The 18,429-nt window shown below is 57.7% G+C and overlaps 3 protein-coding genes, 1 long non-coding RNA gene and 4 other non-coding genes across 8 annotated transcripts; 1 reads left to right on the top strand and 7 right to left on the bottom strand.

The window, feature by feature from the left end:
• Positions 1-29: 29 nt before the first annotated feature.
• Positions 30-6,718, top strand: TAF12 (TATA-box binding protein associated factor 12). Its single transcript, XM_075773988.1, is given in 7 exon segments — positions 30-150; positions 153-262; positions 3,291-3,542; positions 4,463-4,540; positions 4,835-4,949; positions 5,200-5,288; positions 6,260-6,718. Coding segments are annotated over 7 exon segments (801 nt in total). The 3' UTR covers positions 6,296-6,718.
• A 1,046-nt stretch (positions 6,719-7,764) lies between these two features.
• On the bottom strand, positions 7,765-9,279 carry LOC142604811 (ras-related protein Rab-39B-like). Its single transcript, XM_075773901.1, has 2 exons — positions 8,975-9,279; positions 7,765-8,269 (listed from the first exon to the last, which is right to left on the bottom strand). Exons 1-2 carry the CDS (start codon positions 9,187-9,189, stop codon positions 7,837-7,839), a joined length of 648 nt encoding a protein of 215 aa, XP_075630016.1. The 5' UTR covers positions 9,190-9,279; the 3' UTR covers positions 7,765-7,836.
• A 499-nt stretch (positions 9,280-9,778) lies between these two features.
• Positions 9,779-11,245, bottom strand: RAB42 (RAB42, member RAS oncogene family). The gene is made up of 2 exons (XM_075773920.1): positions 10,986-11,245; positions 9,779-10,193 (listed from the first exon to the last, which is right to left on the bottom strand). Exons 1-2 carry the CDS (start codon positions 11,243-11,245, stop codon positions 9,779-9,781), a joined length of 675 nt encoding a protein of 224 aa, XP_075630035.1.
• An 877-nt stretch (positions 11,246-12,122) lies between these two features.
• Positions 12,123-14,060, bottom strand: LOC142604831 (uncharacterized). The gene is made up of 4 exons (XR_012838670.1): positions 13,901-14,060; positions 13,272-13,330; positions 12,845-12,954; positions 12,123-12,426 (listed from the first exon to the last, which is right to left on the bottom strand). It is a non-coding gene; the product is annotated as an uncharacterized LOC142604831 (long non-coding RNA).
• Positions 12,545-12,615, bottom strand: LOC142604874 (small nucleolar RNA SNORD99). Its single transcript, XR_012838713.1, has one exon. It is a non-coding gene; the product is annotated as a small nucleolar RNA SNORD99 (small nucleolar RNA).
• Positions 13,101-13,236, bottom strand: LOC142604868 (small nucleolar RNA SNORA61). Its single transcript, XR_012838707.1, has one exon. It is a non-coding gene; the product is annotated as a small nucleolar RNA SNORA61 (small nucleolar RNA).
• On the bottom strand, positions 13,427-13,557 carry LOC142604866 (small nucleolar RNA SNORA44). Its single transcript, XR_012838706.1, has one exon. It is a non-coding gene; the product is annotated as a small nucleolar RNA SNORA44 (small nucleolar RNA).
• Positions 14,061-14,163: 103 nt separating the features above from the next.
• Positions 14,164-14,307, bottom strand: LOC142604878 (small nucleolar RNA SNORA16B/SNORA16A family). Its single transcript, XR_012838717.1, has one exon. It is a non-coding gene; the product is annotated as a small nucleolar RNA SNORA16B/SNORA16A family (small nucleolar RNA).
• Between the last annotated feature and the right edge of the window lie 4,122 nt (positions 14,308-18,429).

Below are 18,429 nucleotides of genomic sequence, written 5' to 3'. Positions count from 1 at the left end.
TTTTCCCGCCTCGCCGGCGCACAAGCGATATGCAAATCGCGCGGGGCATGCTGGGACGTTTTCCCGCCGCTCCTTCACCGAGGAGCGGGGGCTCCTTTCGCGGGCGGTGCGGCGCGCATGCGCAGCCAGGCTCCCTTCCGATTGGCGGCGCTGGAAGCGCTTCCGGGTGGCGGCGGGCGGTGCCCCCGGAAGGGCTCGGGGTGTGCGGCGGAGGGAGCGCAGCCGGCGGCGGTGCCTCGGTCCGCCCGCGGGTCATGGGGAGGTACGGGGCGGCGGGGAGGGCGCTCGGGGCCGGGGGTTGGGTGTGTGTGTGTCTTTCCCCCGGTGGCGGGAGGCTCCGGCTGCTTTCCACCGGCTTTTACAGTCTAAAACGCAGAAGCGGCCCGGGGGTGGGCGCGGCAGGCCGTGCCCCGCCGCTCCCCGCGATGGGCCGGGCCTGGATCCGGTGTTCAGCTCCCTCGCCCGTGTGGCGGGCAGCAGCCGGCGTGGGGGAAGAGTCCCGGGGTCCGAGGGGTGACCCCGCGGCCCTGACAGGCGGGGCCCTGCCCGGCGCGGGGCGGTGTCGGTGACCTTGGCCTTCCCGTTTTCCACGGGGCTGTTTCCTGCGGCCCCGTAACGCCGTTCCCCGCGGGCAGTCGTGGGGCTGGTGACCTTTTGAAGCTGGTGGTTGAGAAGCTGCTGGAAGAAAATCACCCTGAGCGGCGTGCGTGGGGCTGCCGCCCCCCTGGGTGCCGAGTGCGGGCGCTTCGGGGGTGCGACGCGAAGCTGGAAGCTGTGGCGAGGAGGAAGGAGGTTTGGGTTACCCTTCGGCATCTAACACACACCCCCAGGGAAAAAATAAAGGACTTTCTGCTTCGTTCCCTTGTAGCTAGCGCGCCCAATGGGTAAGGGCTTGGACAGGTGCTTCCTCTGGCAGCGTGGGGGAGGACTTTGTCTCACGTTTATAACTGAAGGAAAACCCAAGAAAGTTTGTTTGGCTTTAACATAGACTGTAATTACAGCTAGAACCCTGGGCTGTCAATGCTAACGAGTTCCAGCGGGTCGGTGGCGCTAATTACAGCCACCAGACCGATTCCTGTCACGAAGGGAAGCCGCTGTTGCAGAGTTCTGGGCTCACCTGCACGTCGCTGCTGACAGCAGATACCGAGACGCTCTGTCTTCTGACAGAAAAATGGGATTCGGTCAAATTTCTACTCCCGCTTCAGGATCCGGGGAGATGCCTCGTCTTCCGCAGCAGCGTACGCTCACGTGCTGCTCGCCACTCTGTAATATCTTCCGATAGATGAACCCTCTCATGACATAGGAAGGACAACACGTGGTCTCTTGTGTGAAACTCTTTCTTCTCGCGATCTTACGATAGAATGGGTGATACGAAAAATATCTGGTGTTCCTGTAGGAATGAGAGTTATGTGGAAGAGGAGGAAGCGAGAGTAGGTTAACGCTGACTGCTGACGTACTGGGAAGGCTTTGGAAAATGGCCTCTCCGTTCGCTGGCCCCACAGCGGTTGCTGATGTAATTAAAGATCTAGACACTCAGATAGCTGTAAGTAAAGCGCCGGGGCTTGGCACGGGGCCGGCATGTGGGATTTGTCCCGGGAATCTGCGCATCCCGTTAAGTTTTGCGTTTGGCGATCTTAACGGCACGCAAAGGGTGCGATAAGATCCAGAAATAAATGAACGAAATGACTTTATGGTAATAAAGTGCTTTTTGCCCAAGGATTTCGGAGCTTTCTCCCGTGCATGGTGGGTAAGAATTCCTGCTTTGTGGATTTGTAAAACGAGGCGTGGGGTGAAGAGCCCAAGATCAGCCTAAGCTAAAGCCAAGACTAACACACTGAAGTCCCTCCGGATCTTGTGCTGAGCTCCTTGTCCAGAAATGCCAGCTGAGGCGTTTTAGGCTGTGACTGTAATGGATTTCCACCGTTAATTCAGCTAAAATTGAGCTAGACACTTGCTGAGGGTGCTACAGAAGGATATAAATTCTCCTAAAAGGGCTCCGTGTCTGTAGGCGCAGCAGTGCATGAGTGTGCCTTGGAATGAAGCACTAAAGCAGCCGCTTCTAAGTACTGTGTGATTCCTGGCGTGTGTTTTGGTATGAATTAATCCAAACTAACAAAGCTTGCTCCGACAAGGGGAAAGATGTCTGTTTGTAGCTCAGGTAGCAGATGCTCTGTTCATTGCTTTGCGCACATGCTCTAAAGCTGTTTAAACAAACTCTCTTCTTTTCTTCCAAGTGAGTTCACCCCGAACGCACGGGCTTTTCAGAGAAGGCGGCTGCTCTGAGTGGCTTCTTCTCGCCCATCGTCTGGGCCCAACAGCAGCTGCTGCAGCCGTCGCAGCAGAGCTTCTTTGAGCCTGGATTTTAGAGCCTTCCAGCCATGAAATGTAGTAGTTGCCAGTCAGTCTGTGTGTTACCTCGGTGGCCGATAACCCGAATAACTTCAGGCACCGAAGGGTAAACGTGGAAGATCTGAGTAACCAGTTAAGCCGCCACAACCCATTTCTGGTTCACCGTTAACAGCTCAGTAAATCTGACTTCGTTTCCCGTGGCTGTCGGTTGCCAGGTGTGGGAAGAACAAACCCAAGGTGTGGGTGTGCGCGTGTGTTTCTCTGTCGCGTTGCCTCGAAGTACCCGGACTTGGGCTCTCGGAACCAAAAACGAACCCTGTGCTGTCAAGCTTGCATCGAGGAATCGCTGCAGGCCGGCCTTGAGGCGCGGTGTTGCCAAAAACAAGCCCTCCCGCCTACGGCAGACCCCCGAGGGAACCTGAACCCTGTCGTCTTCTCAGGCCCGTGGAGTTTGGAGATGAAGGCTCCAACGCTGCGCCTGCCGTTCCCCTGCGTTGCCGCTGCGGGAGCGAGCCGTGGCCTTTAGTTAAATCTCCTTTGCCTGGTCTCTTCCTCAAAGCTGTTTGCGATCTGAGTGAAACGTGTTCAGGAAGGGCCTTGGCCGGAGGGCGAGGGGTGACACGCGGGTGGGGTGACACACGGGTGGGATTCGGCCCGAGGAACGAGCAGGCAGGTCAGCACCGCTGCAGAGCTGCCCCCTCTTGTCAATGCGCTGCGTGTGGCCGCTGTGCTTCCCGGGGCAAACTTCATGTTCCACCTACCAAGGAATGTTTTTCTCTTCTTCTAAACGTTCTTCCTTTCTCGCTGCGTCCAGCGAGACCCGATCTTCTGCAAACCTCTGGGCCCTGCCAGGACACTGCGGTTTACTGCGGACAACGATGTGATGCCCCCGTTGAATTCCCTCACTGTTTGCTAACTGTGGCTTTCCTTTGCTTTTCCAGTTGATTGGTTTGGGTCCCCACAACCCCAAGAAGAAGCAGGACCTAGATAAGCTTTATGATCTAAAAGCTAAAGCCCAACAGATTATGAACCAGTTTGGCCCATCTACCTTGATCAACCTCTCCAACTTCTCCTCGATAAAGCCAGAACCAGCCAGCACTCCACCGCAGAGCTCCATGGCCAACAGCACCGCGGTGGCAAAGATGCCTGGGACGCCCAGCGGAGGAGGACGGCTCAGTCCTGAAAGCAACCAGGTAATTTCATCCCCAACTTTAGGACAACGGGGGAGATGCTCAGACCTGCCTGGGGCTTAATTCCTCTCCTTCCTTAAATTACCGGCAAAACCTTAATGGCTGTGACAGTATCGGTTACTGAGTGAGCGAACGTTGTCGTGTATTCCTTCCTTCCCTCCCAGGTGCTTTCAGTGTGGATGGGGTACAGACAGTGGAGGTGTAGAGTTTTTTGGTGTGTTTTTCAGTCTTAGGAAAAGGTATATTGGGGGTGTGATTGGGATATTTTCTACCCTTGATGTAAAGGAACCGGGAAGGGCAGGAATTTCCCCTGGTGTCACTCAGCCATGTACGTCTGGTTTATCTCACCAGGCTGACAGACCGGCGGTGATCACCTTCATCCATATCCCGTAAGACCAAGCGGTGGTGTTCCGCAGTAAAATTCCTGCTCCCTGCCATGTTTGGGCTGAGGGGTGCTGCCTTCTGCCCCAGAATAACCCAGCCCTCACATATCTCTGTCTTCCCTTTGAAACATGAACCCTCATGAGCGCTAGAGCCTTGGAAACACTTCCTTTGTGCCCTGAGCACCAGTTTAGTCACCGAGACATTTCTGGTGCTTGCTGTCTGCCTCTGAAGACTTCCAGTTTTGCCTTTGTCCCCTCTTGGCAGCAGCTTTGCTTCAGCCAGTGACATTTTAGTGCCAGTTTAGTGCAAGAGACTTTTTTCTCCTGACCTGCTGCATTCCACTTTCTGTTCAGAGCAACCACTGTGCTTGAAAATGACTCTGTAACGCCTGATATTTCTTATCTCTGGCATTCCCGAACTGATAACAAATGCGTGTGACTTGGGGTAGCAGGGGAGGAGGGTTTTTGGGGCTGTGCTGTGTGGGCAGCTGCTTTGCTGAAGTAGGGCAGTAAATCGTTCCTTTTCTCCCCGGCGCTCAGGTTTTAACCAAGAAGAAATTGCAGGACCTGGTGCGTGAGGTGGATCCGAACGAGCAGCTGGATGAAGACGTGGAGGAAGTAGGTACCAACCCGCAGCGGGGGGCCGCAGAAAGAGCTAATCTGGGATTTTTCACGGACCTTTGTCCGAGGCAGGGAGGGTTGGTTCGTTTTACGCTTCTGTATCCTTGCGTTCGCTGCAGCCTTCAGCCATCCCTGTCTGTTTCTCCATCCCAGTGTCAAAGAAGGGTTTTAAAACCCTTTGTAGCAAACGCCCTTGAAATACTAGCTTCTGCGGGTTCATTTTCATACTTTCCGCATAATTTCCTCTGCTTAGTACTGATAAAACTGGCTGTTGTCCTTGTTCTGCCACAGATGCTGCTGCAGATTGCCGATGATTTCATAGAGAGCGTGGTGACGGCTGCCTGTCAGCTTGCACGGCATCGCAAGTCAAACACCCTGGAAGTGAAAGACGTCCAGTTGCATCTCGGTGAGTGATTTTTATTTTTTCCCCTCAGCTGAGAGCTGAAGTCAGGGCACGGCCGCAGTGTTGGGGTGGAAAACCATGAGTGGCTACTAATTCATTGCTACTTAATAATCCGGGGATGAACGGGGCGTCTTCCTCTAACCATCCCCTCTCCAAATTTTGTGAGCGTGCTGCCGGTACGCTCGTGATGACGAGGCCGCTCTTGCGGCGGGTGGTTGGGGTAGAGCACGCTGACTCGCGCTTTCTCTTCCAGAGCGTCAGTGGAACATGTGGATCCCGGGCTTTGGTTCTGAAGAAATCAGGCCCTACAAAAAAGCCTGCACTACAGAAGCTCACAAACAGGTAAGGAGCCCTCAGAAACGCTGAGAATCGTGTGGTAGGGGCCTGGTACGGGGAAGGGTAGTCTTGGATTCCTGCAGGACGTGAATTTGTAGCCTCTTCCAAGTTGGACGTGAATTTGTAGCCTCTTTCCAATTGAAATAACTTCCGGAGTCTCCTCGCCCATTTGTGCAGAGAGGATTGAGGTTGCTCTGGCTCCTCTGTGGTGGTGCGGTGCCGGCTGTGCCCCAAGAGGAGCAGCAGGACCGGCTGTCTGGAGGGCAGCCCAACTTGGAAGGGCCAAAAACCACCTGCGAGCTGCAGACAGGAACTTGTCAGCTGCCTCCCGCGCTCTGTCTTTGCGCCGAAGGGACTGAAAGCACGCTGCCGACTCCTGCCGTTCAGGAGAACCTCCGTACCCGGGCATGGGGGGTTAAACCGCTCCGGGGCTGGATGTTCAGGTGAAGCGTGGGACTCTTTGACAGGGCTCAAGTTCCTGGGGCTGTAAAGCCTAAAAGCCTGGGAAGGTTTAGCAGAGAGCACTGTTGATCTGGAATTTCAGCTGTAGATCGGAGCTGGGCAGCTTTGGGGTTTTTTTTCCCCCCCTTAATTTTGCTTTAACTGAATCAGGCCATCGCTTTTTGAGCGTACGGTCAGAGCCAGGGAAGGAGCTGCTTTGCAGGAGCCGCTGGAGTTCAGACCCTGAAGTGGGGTTCGATCCCGTGCGCTGCTTAATCCTGTCGCCCCTCACTCGTCCTGGTGTTTCGCTTCCCAGCCCCGGGTGTCGAGGAGAGGAGCACAGACGTTCTTTTCCTCTGGCTCTGACTTGGGGACCACGTTAAAATTCAAACAGACTTGAAAGACCTGTGTGGAAACAAGTCAGGCAGTGTCCCGAGAGAACCCCAGAGACCTTGTTCCTGCGCGGCTACGGGTTGTTTTGCAGCAACCTTGTCTGAGACGCTCGGCTTCCCACGTTTGTCTCTCTCTCGTTACAGAGAATGGCACTGATTCGCAAAACTACCAAGAAATAGCCCCTGGGAAGAGCTGGGAGAAGATGCCAGTGCGGTTTGGGATATCTGCCTCTCCACGATGCCATCCATGGGATATTTTTTTTAATGCTTTACAGAGAAGCATATATTTTTTATTAACGGTGCAGCAATATCTTGACTTTATGAGATCTGCCAAAAACATTCTACGCCCCCTTCCTCATTCCCCCTAAGAGCGCAACGTATCTCAAAACAAAGACTTTTATTTGTGACTTGAAAGTGATTTATCGTATAAGTGATTATCCAAGGGACAGAGCATTTGATCGTGTGTGGGACAGTATTAGAAGCATCTGTAGAGGTTTTTGTTTCCTCCTTTCTGCCCCTACCTGCTCCAGTACTTTGTAATGTCAGTGTTTATATAAATACTTGCGTTTGTTTTACATGAATAAAGAAATTATTAATCTAAAACCCTGACGCGGTCTTGTGCTGTTCAAATGCCGCGCGGAGGAATCGCGAGCGAAACGGACGGCCCCCACCTTTGCCTGGGTTCTGTGCGCGGTGCTGCTCTGGTGAGAGATCTCCTGCCCGGGGCTTTGAAGCAAGGGGAAGGATTTGACCGTCCTCTGCTGCACTGATAGCGCTGGGCAGGCGGCTTCTCCTCTTTGCGTCCAGCCCAGGGCGAGTAATTTGCTCGTCGCTTGGGACGTTTGGGCCCCGAGGAGAGGGAAATCGAGGCGATCCCGGTTCCCTGCTTGTCAGGGACACAACAGCCACGTCCCCCCCGCCTGTTCCTGTTCCTGTTCCCGCTCAGTCGTTGTCAGAGAAGCCGCAGGTGCCGTTTGTGGTGGTGAGGAGGGAGCCGGCAGCTCTGCAACCCCTCCGGCGCAGCGGGGACGCTGGCCCGTGCCCGCGGGGTCCCTGCTCGGTTTGGGGCCGTGCCCTCGGCCCCCCGCTACCTTCAGGGAAACCGCCGCGGCTGCAATAACTCCGAACGGCATGTCAGAAGCCGTAAGTGCCTGCTAAGGAGCCCGGGGAGCGCGGTAAAGACACGCAGCCTCTCTGGCGAGACCAGCCTGCCCGGCGCTCGGGGCCGAGGGACGTGGAGTTGTTCAGGGGCTGCTCCAGCTCGGCGTGCCCCGGGGAGCTGCTGCTCAGACCAGAGCGCTTTGTCCTCCCCCGGCGCGGAGGAGAGCTCGGAGTGAACGGGTCAGGTAACGACACCGATCTGACGCAGGACCCCGGGAGGACCCACGGTTGCTTTCAGGGGGATGGGGACAACCTTGTGGAAAGGGGTTTGGAGAGACAATAGAAGAAGCGGGGCGGGGGGGTGACACCCGCCTCTCTGCAGACCGCTGCCCCATCCTGCCCGGGGATGTCACCCTTCCCACGGGCAGCCTCGGCGCTGGCTGCTTCCCCGTCCCCAGGAAGACACGAGCAGGCAGAGAGGTGACCAGCGGGGGTTTAATGCTCCCCTGCAGTCGCTCGCTGCTCCTGCCTGCGCCCCGGCCGCTCCATCTCCGCCTCACCTCCCGTGCGTGGCCGTGGGCAGAGCCGAGCGCGTCCCAGCCCCGCCGGTGTCCCCAGCTCTAGCACGAGCATCTCTTCTGCTTCTCTCCCTTCCCCGGCGCCCGAGTCTTGAGCGGCGCCGGCAGCGGGACGCTGCTCTTCACCCCGTCCCACGCCTCGGTGGGAGCCAGCCGCCCCGTTTGCAGCGCCTGGTAGATGGCCAAGGTCAACGTCTGGAAAGCCTGGACCACGTTGCTGGCGTCCTTGGCCGAGGTCTCGACGTACTGCACCCCCAGCGAGGCCGCCAGCTTCTCTGCCTCCTTCCTGCCCACCCGCCGCTGCCCTGCCAGGTCACTCTTGTGCCCCACCAGCAAGAAGACGATATGGAACGGCTGGATCGTGTCCGTCACCTCCCGGTGCCACCGCCGGACGCTCTCGAAGGACGCGCGGTTGGTGAGGTCGAACAGCAGCATCCCCCCGGCCGAGTTGCGGTAGTAGGAGCGAGTCACGGACCTGGGGCGCAAAGAGAAGGGGGGTGAGCAGCCCCCGGGGCGCCCCTGTCCCCCTCGGGCAGCATCTCCCCCGCCTGCAGAGCGGCCCCAGCCGTGTCCTGCCCCTGGAACGGGCACACTGCTCCCAAGCCGCCGTAGGCGGGAGGATAAGCGTCCTGTTGGCTGTATCAGCAAGTGGGCCAGCAGCTCTGTCCCTGCTCGGCCACCAAAGCTCGTCCATCCCCTGCAGCCACGTCCCCGGGGCTCTCCCGTCCCCTGCAGCCACGTCCCCAGCCGGGCCGGCGGTGAGCAGCCCCAGCACTGAGGTGTGACGGCTCCTGGCAGCTGAGCTGAGGAAGATGCTTTCCCAGCTCCCAGTGGGTTCCCAGCCTCCTCCCCCAGCCCTCTGCAGCCGAGGGGGGGGCAGAGGGGGGGCTTGGGGGGGGGGGGGGTGTCCCGTACCCCCTTTGGAGCTGGAGCAAGGGCGGGACCAAGGCTCCTGTCCCTGGGGACACCCCTGGCTTTGGTGCATCCGGGCCCCTGCAGCCTGCCCGGTGTTGGGCATCGTGGTTCCTCACCCATGGGGCTCCTCCAGCAAAGGGACCGGCGGGAACACAGCCCTACCCAGGTTCTCCCCGGGGTTGGGAATCACCCCCAGCACCCCAAATCCAAGGGGATGCCTGGCTCCATCACCCCTCCCCACCCCACGGGCCAGGGCTGGACCCACCTGAACCGCTCCTGCCCGGCCGTGTCCCAGAACTGCAGCTTCACCCGCAGCCCCGGCTCCAGCTCCACGAACTGGACGTAGAAGTCCACCCCCACCGTCTCATTGACGGCGTCCAGGAAAACGCCCTCGGTGTAGCGCCGCAGCAGCGAGGATTTCCCCACCGTTGAGTCCCCCAGCATGATCACCCGGAACTGGTATTGCCACCGCGGCTCCATCGGTGCCTCCGCCGTCTGCCGGGACCCGCCGCCCCCACGCCGGGCGCATGTACGGGCAGGCAGCGCCGGGCGCCTCCGCTCCTCCACCCAGGAGGCGTTCCCACCCGCCATGGGTGCTGGGTGGCCCCTTTGCTCCCTTTATCTGGGCTCCATCCAGCTGGAAGCGCTCGGAGGGGGGGGCTGGTCCCATTTTCCCTGGGGGTGGCCATGGGACACGAGGCCCATCAAGTGACACGGCCATGTGCAGACACGGCCGGCGTGTTACCCCACCAGTGACCCCCCCACCCACCCAAAGCAGAACATCCCCCACGTCACGGGTTGAGCACAGCGGTGTGCCCCTGCCAGGGGGTCTGGTGATCGGCACAGCCTTTATTTAGTGTGGAAAAGCCTCCGGTTTATTAAAAACACTCCTGCAGGGGAGTATTGTTTTTTTCAGACCCTCTGCAAATTAAGGATTGAAATAAAGGCGAGCCTGGGTGGGGATGCAGGCCCGCGCATCGCCCGAGGGCAGGGGGCTGCAGGGTGCTGGGTGGGGAGAGAAACATCCCCGTGGGTGGGTGGAGGGTCCTGCGTCCCCCCCACCCCCCCATCAGCACCCGCACCGCTCCCGGGGCTCCCCCTGCGCCGGGGGCTGGCGGCGGCTCCGGCTGGGGATGAGCCTGACGGCGCCGCAGCCCCGGTGAGGGATGAACCCCCCTGGCCCCAGCGCCCGCTGGATGCCCCCCGCCAGCGTCTGGAAGGCCAGCTCCACGTTGAAGTTGCTGCGGGCCGAGGTCTCCACGAAGGCCATGCCCAGCGTGGCGGCCAGGTGCCCGGCCTCCTCCGCCGACACGGCTCGCTCGGCCGCCAGGTCACACTTGTGTCCCACCAGGACGAAGGCGGGGGGCCGGTCCCCGGCGGCTTCGTGGTACCACTCGGGGACGTGCTCGAAGGACGCCCGGTTGGTGAGGTCGAACACCAGCAGCACCCCCGCCGCGCTCCGGTAGAAGGACCTGGTGATGGACCTGGGCACACCGGCGGGGTTTTGGGGGGGGGGGGGGGAACGGGACACCCCAGCACCCGCCAGCCCCCCGTGCCCACTTCCCCAGGACAGGGCTCGGGGGATTTCAGGTCCCAGCTGGGATCTCGGGAGCAGGAAGGGGAGACCTGCCTGGACCATTTGCACCCCGCTTTCTGCTCAGCACCACCTCCCCCCAGACTGGGGGGGTCCAGAGGAGACCTGTGGGGTTTCACAGGGGATTGGGGGTCCCTCCATTCCCCCCACAGCCCGGGGTGCAGTGGGGATGGGGCAGCACCCAGGGGCGGGTGCTGATGGAGCTGAGCGCTGAGCAGAAATGGGGCACCCCTAGACCAACCCTGGGGCCCCCAAAAACCTCCCAGGGCTGGGGGCAGCGTGGGACGCCTGGCTCCAGCCCCAGCACCCAGCTCTTCAGCCCTTCGCACCCCATTTGAGCCTCTTTCACGCTCCCAGGAACTCCTGGCTCCAGCCTGATGCAATCAGGAAGGAAATCACCTGGCCCCAGCCCACGGCACCCGAGGACCCGCACCCCAGGACCAGCACCCCAGGACCAGCACCCAGCCCTGCTCCTTTAGCTGCCCCCCAAAACCGGCTCCGACTTTGCCGCAAGCTCAACACAAGGTTGCAACCGCCCCTAAGGCGTCACCGTCCCAGCGAGCCATTGCTGCCTGTCCCCACACACCCGGCTGCAGACTTTACGCCCACCCCAGGGTGGGGGAGACAAGTCAGCTGGGTGCTGGGGTCCTGCACGGGTGCTGTGTCCCCGTCCCCACCTCACCTGAACCTCTCCTGGCCGGCCGTGTCCCAGAGCTGCAGCTTGGCCTTGCCGGCGGGCGGCAGCGGGACAGTGCGGCTGTAGAACTCCACGCCAACCGTGGGGCAGGGGGTGGCCGCCCCGCCACCCCCCCCGCCCGGCCCCTCTGCGAAGCAGCGCAGCAGCGACGACTTCCCCACGGCCGCATCCCCCAGCACGATGACACGGAACTGGTAGTGTCCCCCAGGGTCGGGGGTCTGGGAGGGACCCGGTGCCGTCCCCATGCCGGCAGCTGTGTCCAGTGAGGCCAGATTCACCGGCCCCAGATCCGGCCGGGCTTTGCTGTGCTGGCGGGGCTGGGGACACGTCTCCACCCTTGTCCCACCTCGCAGCACCTTCCCTGCGCACGGGGACAGCTCTGGCCTCACACCCACCCAGACAGACAAACAAACCGTCCTGGGGAGGAGGGAGAAGCCACCGGCTCTGTCCTTGTCCTCCCACCCCCAGGACATCATCTCTGGCGTCACACGCCAGCTCTGCCCCGCCACCTGGTTTTGGTGACAAGGATGGGGACAGCTGGGCCGCGGGGGTACAAACACGCTGTGGCAGAGGGGCTGGTCCTCTGCGGGAAAGGGGCTCGCGAGCCCCCAGGGGAGAAAAGGGCCCGAGGCACCGACCCCGCTGCCCCGGACAAAGGTGTTTCTGCAAACAGCCCTGGTCACTGTCACCGGGACTTTGTCCCAGCGTGGCCCTCCCTCTCCTGCCGTCTGCACAGGGACAAGGACCAACGCACCCCTGTGACAGCTCTGGGGCTGTTTTCACCCAAATTTGTTCTCTGTCGGGAGAAAACGGACAACCCGAGGCGCAGTGCTGGCTACGCTGCAAGATGCTGCCTCTGCCAGGGCAGGAGCCATCCCACGCACCTCCGCTGCCTCCCAGGCAGCTTTCCGGTGTTCCCAGTGCTGCAGAGGGGGAAGCTCCGGCGTCTGGAGGAAGGGAAAGCAGAAAACCAGCTCCTGATCACGCAGCTCTGGCACGCAAAGGGCTTCTGCATCAGCTCCCTCAGGCTGTAACTCCCTGCTGTGGAGCACTAACTTCCACAGAACACCAGCTGAGTGCCCCAGACTGACGCACCCCAAACAAGAGCACAGGAGACACAGCAAGAGTTTCAAGCGATTACATTTATTCACCCTCAAAATATTTTATATCCAGACCCTCGCCCAAGCTCTTCTCCTGACAAAACTCCACGAAAGGGATGGTTCCTCCACACCGCATGGTCAAACAGGAGCTTCAGCAGCAGCACCCAGGGCGGCTGTTCCCACGTGGGGAGCTCAGCACCCAGGAAGGAGTCAGGATCCGGTCACGCAGAGCTCCCGCTTCAGGAGGAGACGGCTGGAGAACCACCAGACCCTGCGCTGCAGCACCAAAACCCTCAGGGAGTGGCTCATCGCAGCTCTGCTTAGACCTACGGAGGGGTACCAAATAACGCAGCCTGAATGGAGAGCTGTTTCACTCGGCATCACTTCAGATTTCACCTGCGTTACGGAACTCTCCGCACCGCGCAGTGATTTTAGGTCGTTCACGCCTGGCCTCAGCCCCATATCCGCAGGATTCATCCAACAGTCTCCCAAGAGAGGAGTCATCACGGACCAGGCTGCGCTCAGCGTGGTGCTACCAATCTCACCTACGCTCTGCCCTACAACTAACAGCCTGCCCAATTAAAAATCTTTCCTAATGAAGTCGATCATTCCCACCTGCAAAGCCCAGACTAAGGACTGGCCACTTCCAGCACAGACAGCACAAACTGTCCTTTGTCCTCCAGGACCGGCGAGACCCCGCTCCCCACACCAAACACCCGGCAACTGCCCCCAGAGGACACTCACGTGCTCCACGTCACGGCTTCACGTTCAGGCCCTAAGGAAAACAAACCGAATCCCTTCACCGGGGACGGGGGCCCACAAGCTCTCGGCCTTTGTGCCTAAACAAGTAATTCCTGAAAAAAAACAGAGCCACGGTAAGTATCTGAAGTCAACAGGTCACTGGAATCGATGGATCCCATCAACATTTATCCCTTCTCTCGACCAGGGGGTTTCACTCCCCCCCCACCACCGCCCTCCCGATGGAGCGAGGCCAACACAGCCTTGTCTTCCAACTGGCCCCTCTCAGAGCCGCGTTCCACCAGCAAAGAGGCCGAGACCAGTTTGAATTTTATTTTTCCTCCTTTTTCGACCACAAGATCGGTATTCAGATCTGATGGGAAAGGGATCTGGAGGGACAGGCTACAGAGCTCTGACAAGGACGTGTTCTCACCTTGGCTCTATCCGGCAGGAAGGCCATCGGCCGAGCAACCTCCGAAACACCAAGCAACCCTGGAAGACATCGCAAACCCCCCCCACGATGTCAGCAACAGGCTGCGGACTCCCGAGTACACGTCATCACAAGGAGATACACCCTAATTCCTGAAAATATATAGGAGGGGCGAGTGACAGCAACAGGCAAAAGAGGCCCAGCAGTCAAAGACCTTCCCGTTGCTCTTGCATGTTGTTGGAGACCTGTAGCTATCGCACGGAGCCACAGCTCTTGGATAAACATGCAGCGTCACCACTGAGCTCGCCTGGCGAAGCCCACCCCAGCTCCGGAGCGTCAGATGGAGCGAAGGCAGAGTGATCCGCTGGCTTTGGATCAGATCTGATCCCCAGTTCTGCCACTAGCCAGGCCCAGCGCTGCTGGAGAGAGCAAATCCCCTTGTCCCACCCACACATGATCTTGATAGAGCAAGAAATAAGATGATTCTGGAGTTCTTAATGACTGGAGAGACACGTGGCAGTATCTGCTAGCAGAGGGCCAGGAAACGCTGCTGCTCCGGCCAAGGGAGGCCGTGAAGGCGACCGAATTCCCGGGATAAGGGGAGACTCCAGAGCCTGGATTGCACATCTCACCTGCCCAACGGTGGTGAGCGGAGGCCGTCGCCAGCCATCCTGCACACCGGGATCACCTTCTGGGCCGGGATGCTGCTGGGGAAGAGTACAGTCTTGAGCTTCAGATAGATTCGGAGACAGAAAAAGTTATCTTAAAACAACAGAAAAGCCGCGATACCCACCACCTAAGACCCCAGAAGGGGGTGTTCGGGGTAACTGCCACCCCCAGGCACCTCCACACAGCCAGGGCCCAGCCCCTCGGCCTGGCAGCCCCCTCCCCAGCCCCGTGTATTTTCCCGAAATGTTGCCGGACAGTTACAGAGGCTCAAACTGAGCGGCGACCGTCGAGGAAAACCCCTCACTGTCGGCTCCTTTTTGACTGCATCTGCCACACCGCCGAGACAGACGCAGCTTCGATAGGGCCGGGCAGGTCTGTAGGGCTCCTCCGCCCAGCAGCCGCCTCTCCCAGGGTGGTTTGGTGGGGTTTTTTTTTTAGTTCTCCCGGGATAGGGGTTGGTTTTTTTCAGTTTTTAGGAGGCGCGGAGGTCGGTCACTCACCCACGGTGGCCCCGGCATCTTCCCCGCACGCCGGGCCCGGTGTGGGAAGGAGGGAGCAAGGCCCTCCCGCGGCCGCGCTGCCCTTCACAGCCCATCCGAACGCCCCAAAGCGCCGCGGTCCGGGCGCGGAACCCGCGGGGCGTCGATGTGGCAAAGCCGAGCGGCGGGAGAGCCCCGGGGGAGGGCGGATGGCGGCGGATTGTGGCCCCGTCACTGACCCTCAGGGCCGCCATCAGCAGAGAGGGGGAAAGCGCCTTCCGGTGGCCTTTTATAGGGCGGCAGGGCGGGCGCTGATTGGCTGCTGCGGCCGGGCTCCCCCGCGGAGCCTTCTGGGAGTTGTAGTTCGCGGCGCATTCAGCTCCCGCCGTGCCGTGCCGTGCCATGCCATACCGTGCCGTGCCGTGCCGTGCCATACCATACCGTGCCATACCATACCGTGCCATGCCATACCATACCGTGCCATACCGTGCCGTGCCGTGCCATACCATACCGTGCCATACCATACCGTGCCGTGCCATACCGTGCCGTGCCATACCGTGCCGTGCCATACCGTGCCGTGCCATACCATACCGTGTCATACCATACCGTGCCGTGCCATACCATACCGTGCCATACCATACCGTGCCATACCATACCGTGCCATACCATACCGTGCCGTGCCATACCGTGCCGTGCCATACCGTGCCGTGCCATACCATACCGTGCCATATCATACCGTGCCATACCATACCGTGCCGTACCATACCGTGCCGTGCCATACCGTGCCATGCCATACCGTGCCGTGCCATACCATACCATACTGTGCCATACCATACTGTGCCATACCATACTGTGACATACCGTGCCGTGCCGTACCATGCCGTACCATACTGTGCCATACCATACTGTGACATACCATACTCTGACATACCATACTCTGACATACCGTGCCGTGCCGTACTGTGCCGTACCATACTGTGCCATACCATACCGTGCCGTGCCATACCGTGCCGTACCATACCGTGCCATACCACACCATACCGTGCCGTACCATACCGTGCCGTACCATGCCGTGCCGTACCATGCCGTGCCGTGCCATGCCGTGCCATACCATACCATACCGTGCCGTACCATGCCGTGCCGTGCCATACCGTGCCGTGCCATACCGTGCCGTGCCATGCCGTGCCATACCGTGCCGTGCCGTGCCATACCGTGCCGTGCCGTGCCATACCGTGCCATCCCACTCCCCAAAGGACAGACGCGCCCCCCTCCTCCAACAGCAGCAGGGAGGGCAGGGAAAATCCCACCCTCAAGCAGCAAGACCACAACTTGCAACCCCCCCACCCAAATGAACCCCCAGCGTACGTGGCACGGACTAAACAATTTCTGTCTCCTCCTCCCCACAAAGGGCACGTCAGGGGTTGCTCCTCAAAAAGATGAAGGCAGCAGCCACGTTTTTCCTACACCTTCCTCTCTTTTGGAAGGCGGGGGGGAACCCTCCCCCCCTTCCCTGCTTCAGAAAGAAAATTTCTTGGAAACAAAAGTCTATCGGCCAAAACAATACCTCTGTCAGGTTCCTGGCTCATGGTTCGTAACCAGCGGAAAGGATTTAAAATGAGAGCACGGTTGGAAGGGACCGGTGAAATTTCTGCAGGTACCGATGCTGAAGCCACAGCCGCCGTGAGAAATCGGGTTGAAAAACCCAAAACTGGTTCCTGCCCCTCAGCCCTGGAGAAAGTGCGGAAAGGATGAGGGAGGACAGCAGTTAGTTTTTAAGCTGTTCTGAGCAAAATGCACACATCAAAAAAATTTACAGTGCTCAGGAATCACCCTTTCAAGCTGTATCCCCACCACAAACATGCTGGATTACCAACAAAACAAGGCCGGCACCCATTTAAAGCAGAAGTCAGTCTGGAAATGAGCCTCAAACCTTGTGTGACCAAACTCTTCTAAAAACAGCTCTTGTCAAAGCCGGCAGGGACAGGTTACAGGCAGCTGGTCCCGTCCACCTCCTCCATGGATCTTGCAGCTGCTCTGCCAAGCGATGAGGCATTCTCCGGGCAGCCCCAGTGCTCCTTGGCGCAGCAACTCCTGCAAAGTGAATCTGGAAATCTCCCTGTCAAATTCTAGGGCAGGACAGAAACTGGGAGGTCACTGTAGCAAAAAATAACCCACCCCCAAAATTCAAACCTTGGTAAACATCAGGTGTTTGGGAAGAAAATCTTCCAAATGCTAAACGGGGAGAATCCCCAAATAGCGATACCAAAACCCAGCAGATGCTCAGCAGACCTCAGCCCATCATGAGAAGATGGATGGAGATCCAAAGAGGAGCAGAGAAAAATCCCACTGCACGTCTACAGCTGGGAGCCTCACATCAGCCTCTTCCGGGGAGCAAACGCTGGAAGAGGCTGCAGTTCCCACTGCCGGACAGGTGGGAGCAGACAACCCGCAGGGAAGTGCTCTGTGAAAAACTAACAGTAAGGAAAAGCAAATATGAATCAGTGATCCAGGTGGGATGCTGTGCCTGCGGCTCCTCGGGGATCCTGTGTGCCCTGGCTACGTACAGCTCTCAATCGATATCTCCTTAACTGCGTTATCTACCATTGCTTTGACCCTGGAAATAAATTTACAGCAGAAGCAGCATGATATCATCTGAGAAAAACAGAGCATACACCAAGCACTACCTTCAAAACCCTTCTTACAAAACTGACTTGGTAAAACCATTCTGACTGGGAATAACTGCTAAGGAAGAAAAGCATTGTAATTTGGAAAAAAAAAAAAAAAAGGAGGAATCTTCTGAAGAAATGCTCTAACCAGGTGAAAAGGTAATGCAAGCTTTGTCAGAGTGACATTTTCTGAACTAGAAACTCCATCAGTTTCTAAATGTAGCTATTGCATTTAAAATTCATACCCTAACCTGCCATTGAATTAATTTCATGTCTAAACAAATCCCAAGTTAAATCCAGAAACTGGTGTATCCAGTATGCTTTACAAGATGTGCTGGGAGATAGTGAGGCTGGAAGGTAAAAATTTCTCTCAGATCTTTTTTAGCAGAGGCTAGGGATTAGCAAGCCAGTAATGAGAAACTGAGTACGCAAAGATCAAACATCTCTGTTCCTCAAAAGGGATTCAGAGAAATACCTAAGGGTGTTTGGTACTTCTTGGTGTGCAGGATATGAACCTGTCTCCCAAAACTGGTCCAAGTTACAGGAATTTTCTCCAGTCAGACACACAGAGAAAGGATCATTGCCCATCCCCATCAGACCCCTCAACCCATACATGGGGCTGCGCTGGTACAGACCCACATTTGCAAAAGAAATGGTTTCCAACTCCCCATCCCATTCGAAGCCAGTCAGAATTTCTCAGAGGCCACCCTTGATGCTTTACTGTCAAGCTTTTAATTAACACCTGTTAATGGCAACCCCACAGCCTTGCAGCTTACACTTTGGAAATCACAACTTCATGCCCAACGCAGTAACGCCCACGGCCTTCCAGCTCTGCAGTTGGCAAAACAGTTTTTTTCAGTCTGTGTAACTCAAACGGTAATCCGAGAGTCCCTGCAATTTAAAGTAATCTAAATTGGATCATCACATCTTCATCAAATAACACAGTAAGAATGTTTGAGTTGTTTTTGTAATTACTAGTAAACAGTACATGCTGAAAGGCAGAATACTTCATAATCTCAATCACAGATTTTGATGCAATTTTCAAGAATTACATAATCCCAGTGAGCTATGGTATCATCTACCTTGGATTTCTTGCCTTTAGCACATAAAGATAAAAGCAGAATTTACCTTACTACATGGAGTCCTTGTCTTTCATCTTGCGTTACGCTAAACGATAATTAATCAGGGCTTTTCCTGTAGCCATCCACGAGAAACAAAATCCCACGCTCTGTTTAACTTGGATTCCAAAACACAAACCCTACAAATCCAGGTGACCAGCTGTTTCGTAGCTCCACATAAAAGTCTCCTCTGTACTTCAGATGCTGCAATAGTGGCCAGGAGCTGAAA

The sequence above is a fragment of the Balearica regulorum genome, chromosome 22 (assembly GCF_011004875.1).
Source record: "Balearica regulorum gibbericeps isolate bBalReg1 chromosome 22, bBalReg1.pri, whole genome shotgun sequence".
NCBI lineage: Eukaryota > Metazoa > Chordata > Aves > Gruiformes > Gruidae > Balearica > Balearica regulorum.
This window is presented reverse-complemented; position numbering and strand designations above follow the sequence as displayed.

Excerpts from the sequence above, each read along its gene's own strand:
- RAB42 (XM_075773920.1), bottom strand. The coding sequence starts at position 11,245 with ATGGGGACGGCACCGGGTCCCTCCCAGACCCCCGACCCTGGGGGACAC. Across the intron at positions 10,194-10,985 it reads GCCGGCCAGGAGAGGTTCAG|GTCCATCACCAGGTCCTTCT; the intron begins GTGAGGTGGGGA and ends CGGTGTGCCCAG.
- LOC142604811 (XM_075773901.1), bottom strand. The coding sequence starts at position 9,189 with ATGGAGCCGCGGTGGCAATACCAGTTCCGGGTGATCATGCTGGGGGAC. Across the intron at positions 8,270-8,974 it reads GCCGGGCAGGAGCGGTTCAG|GTCCGTGACTCGCTCCTACT; the intron begins GTGGGTCCAGCC and ends TTTGCGCCCCAG.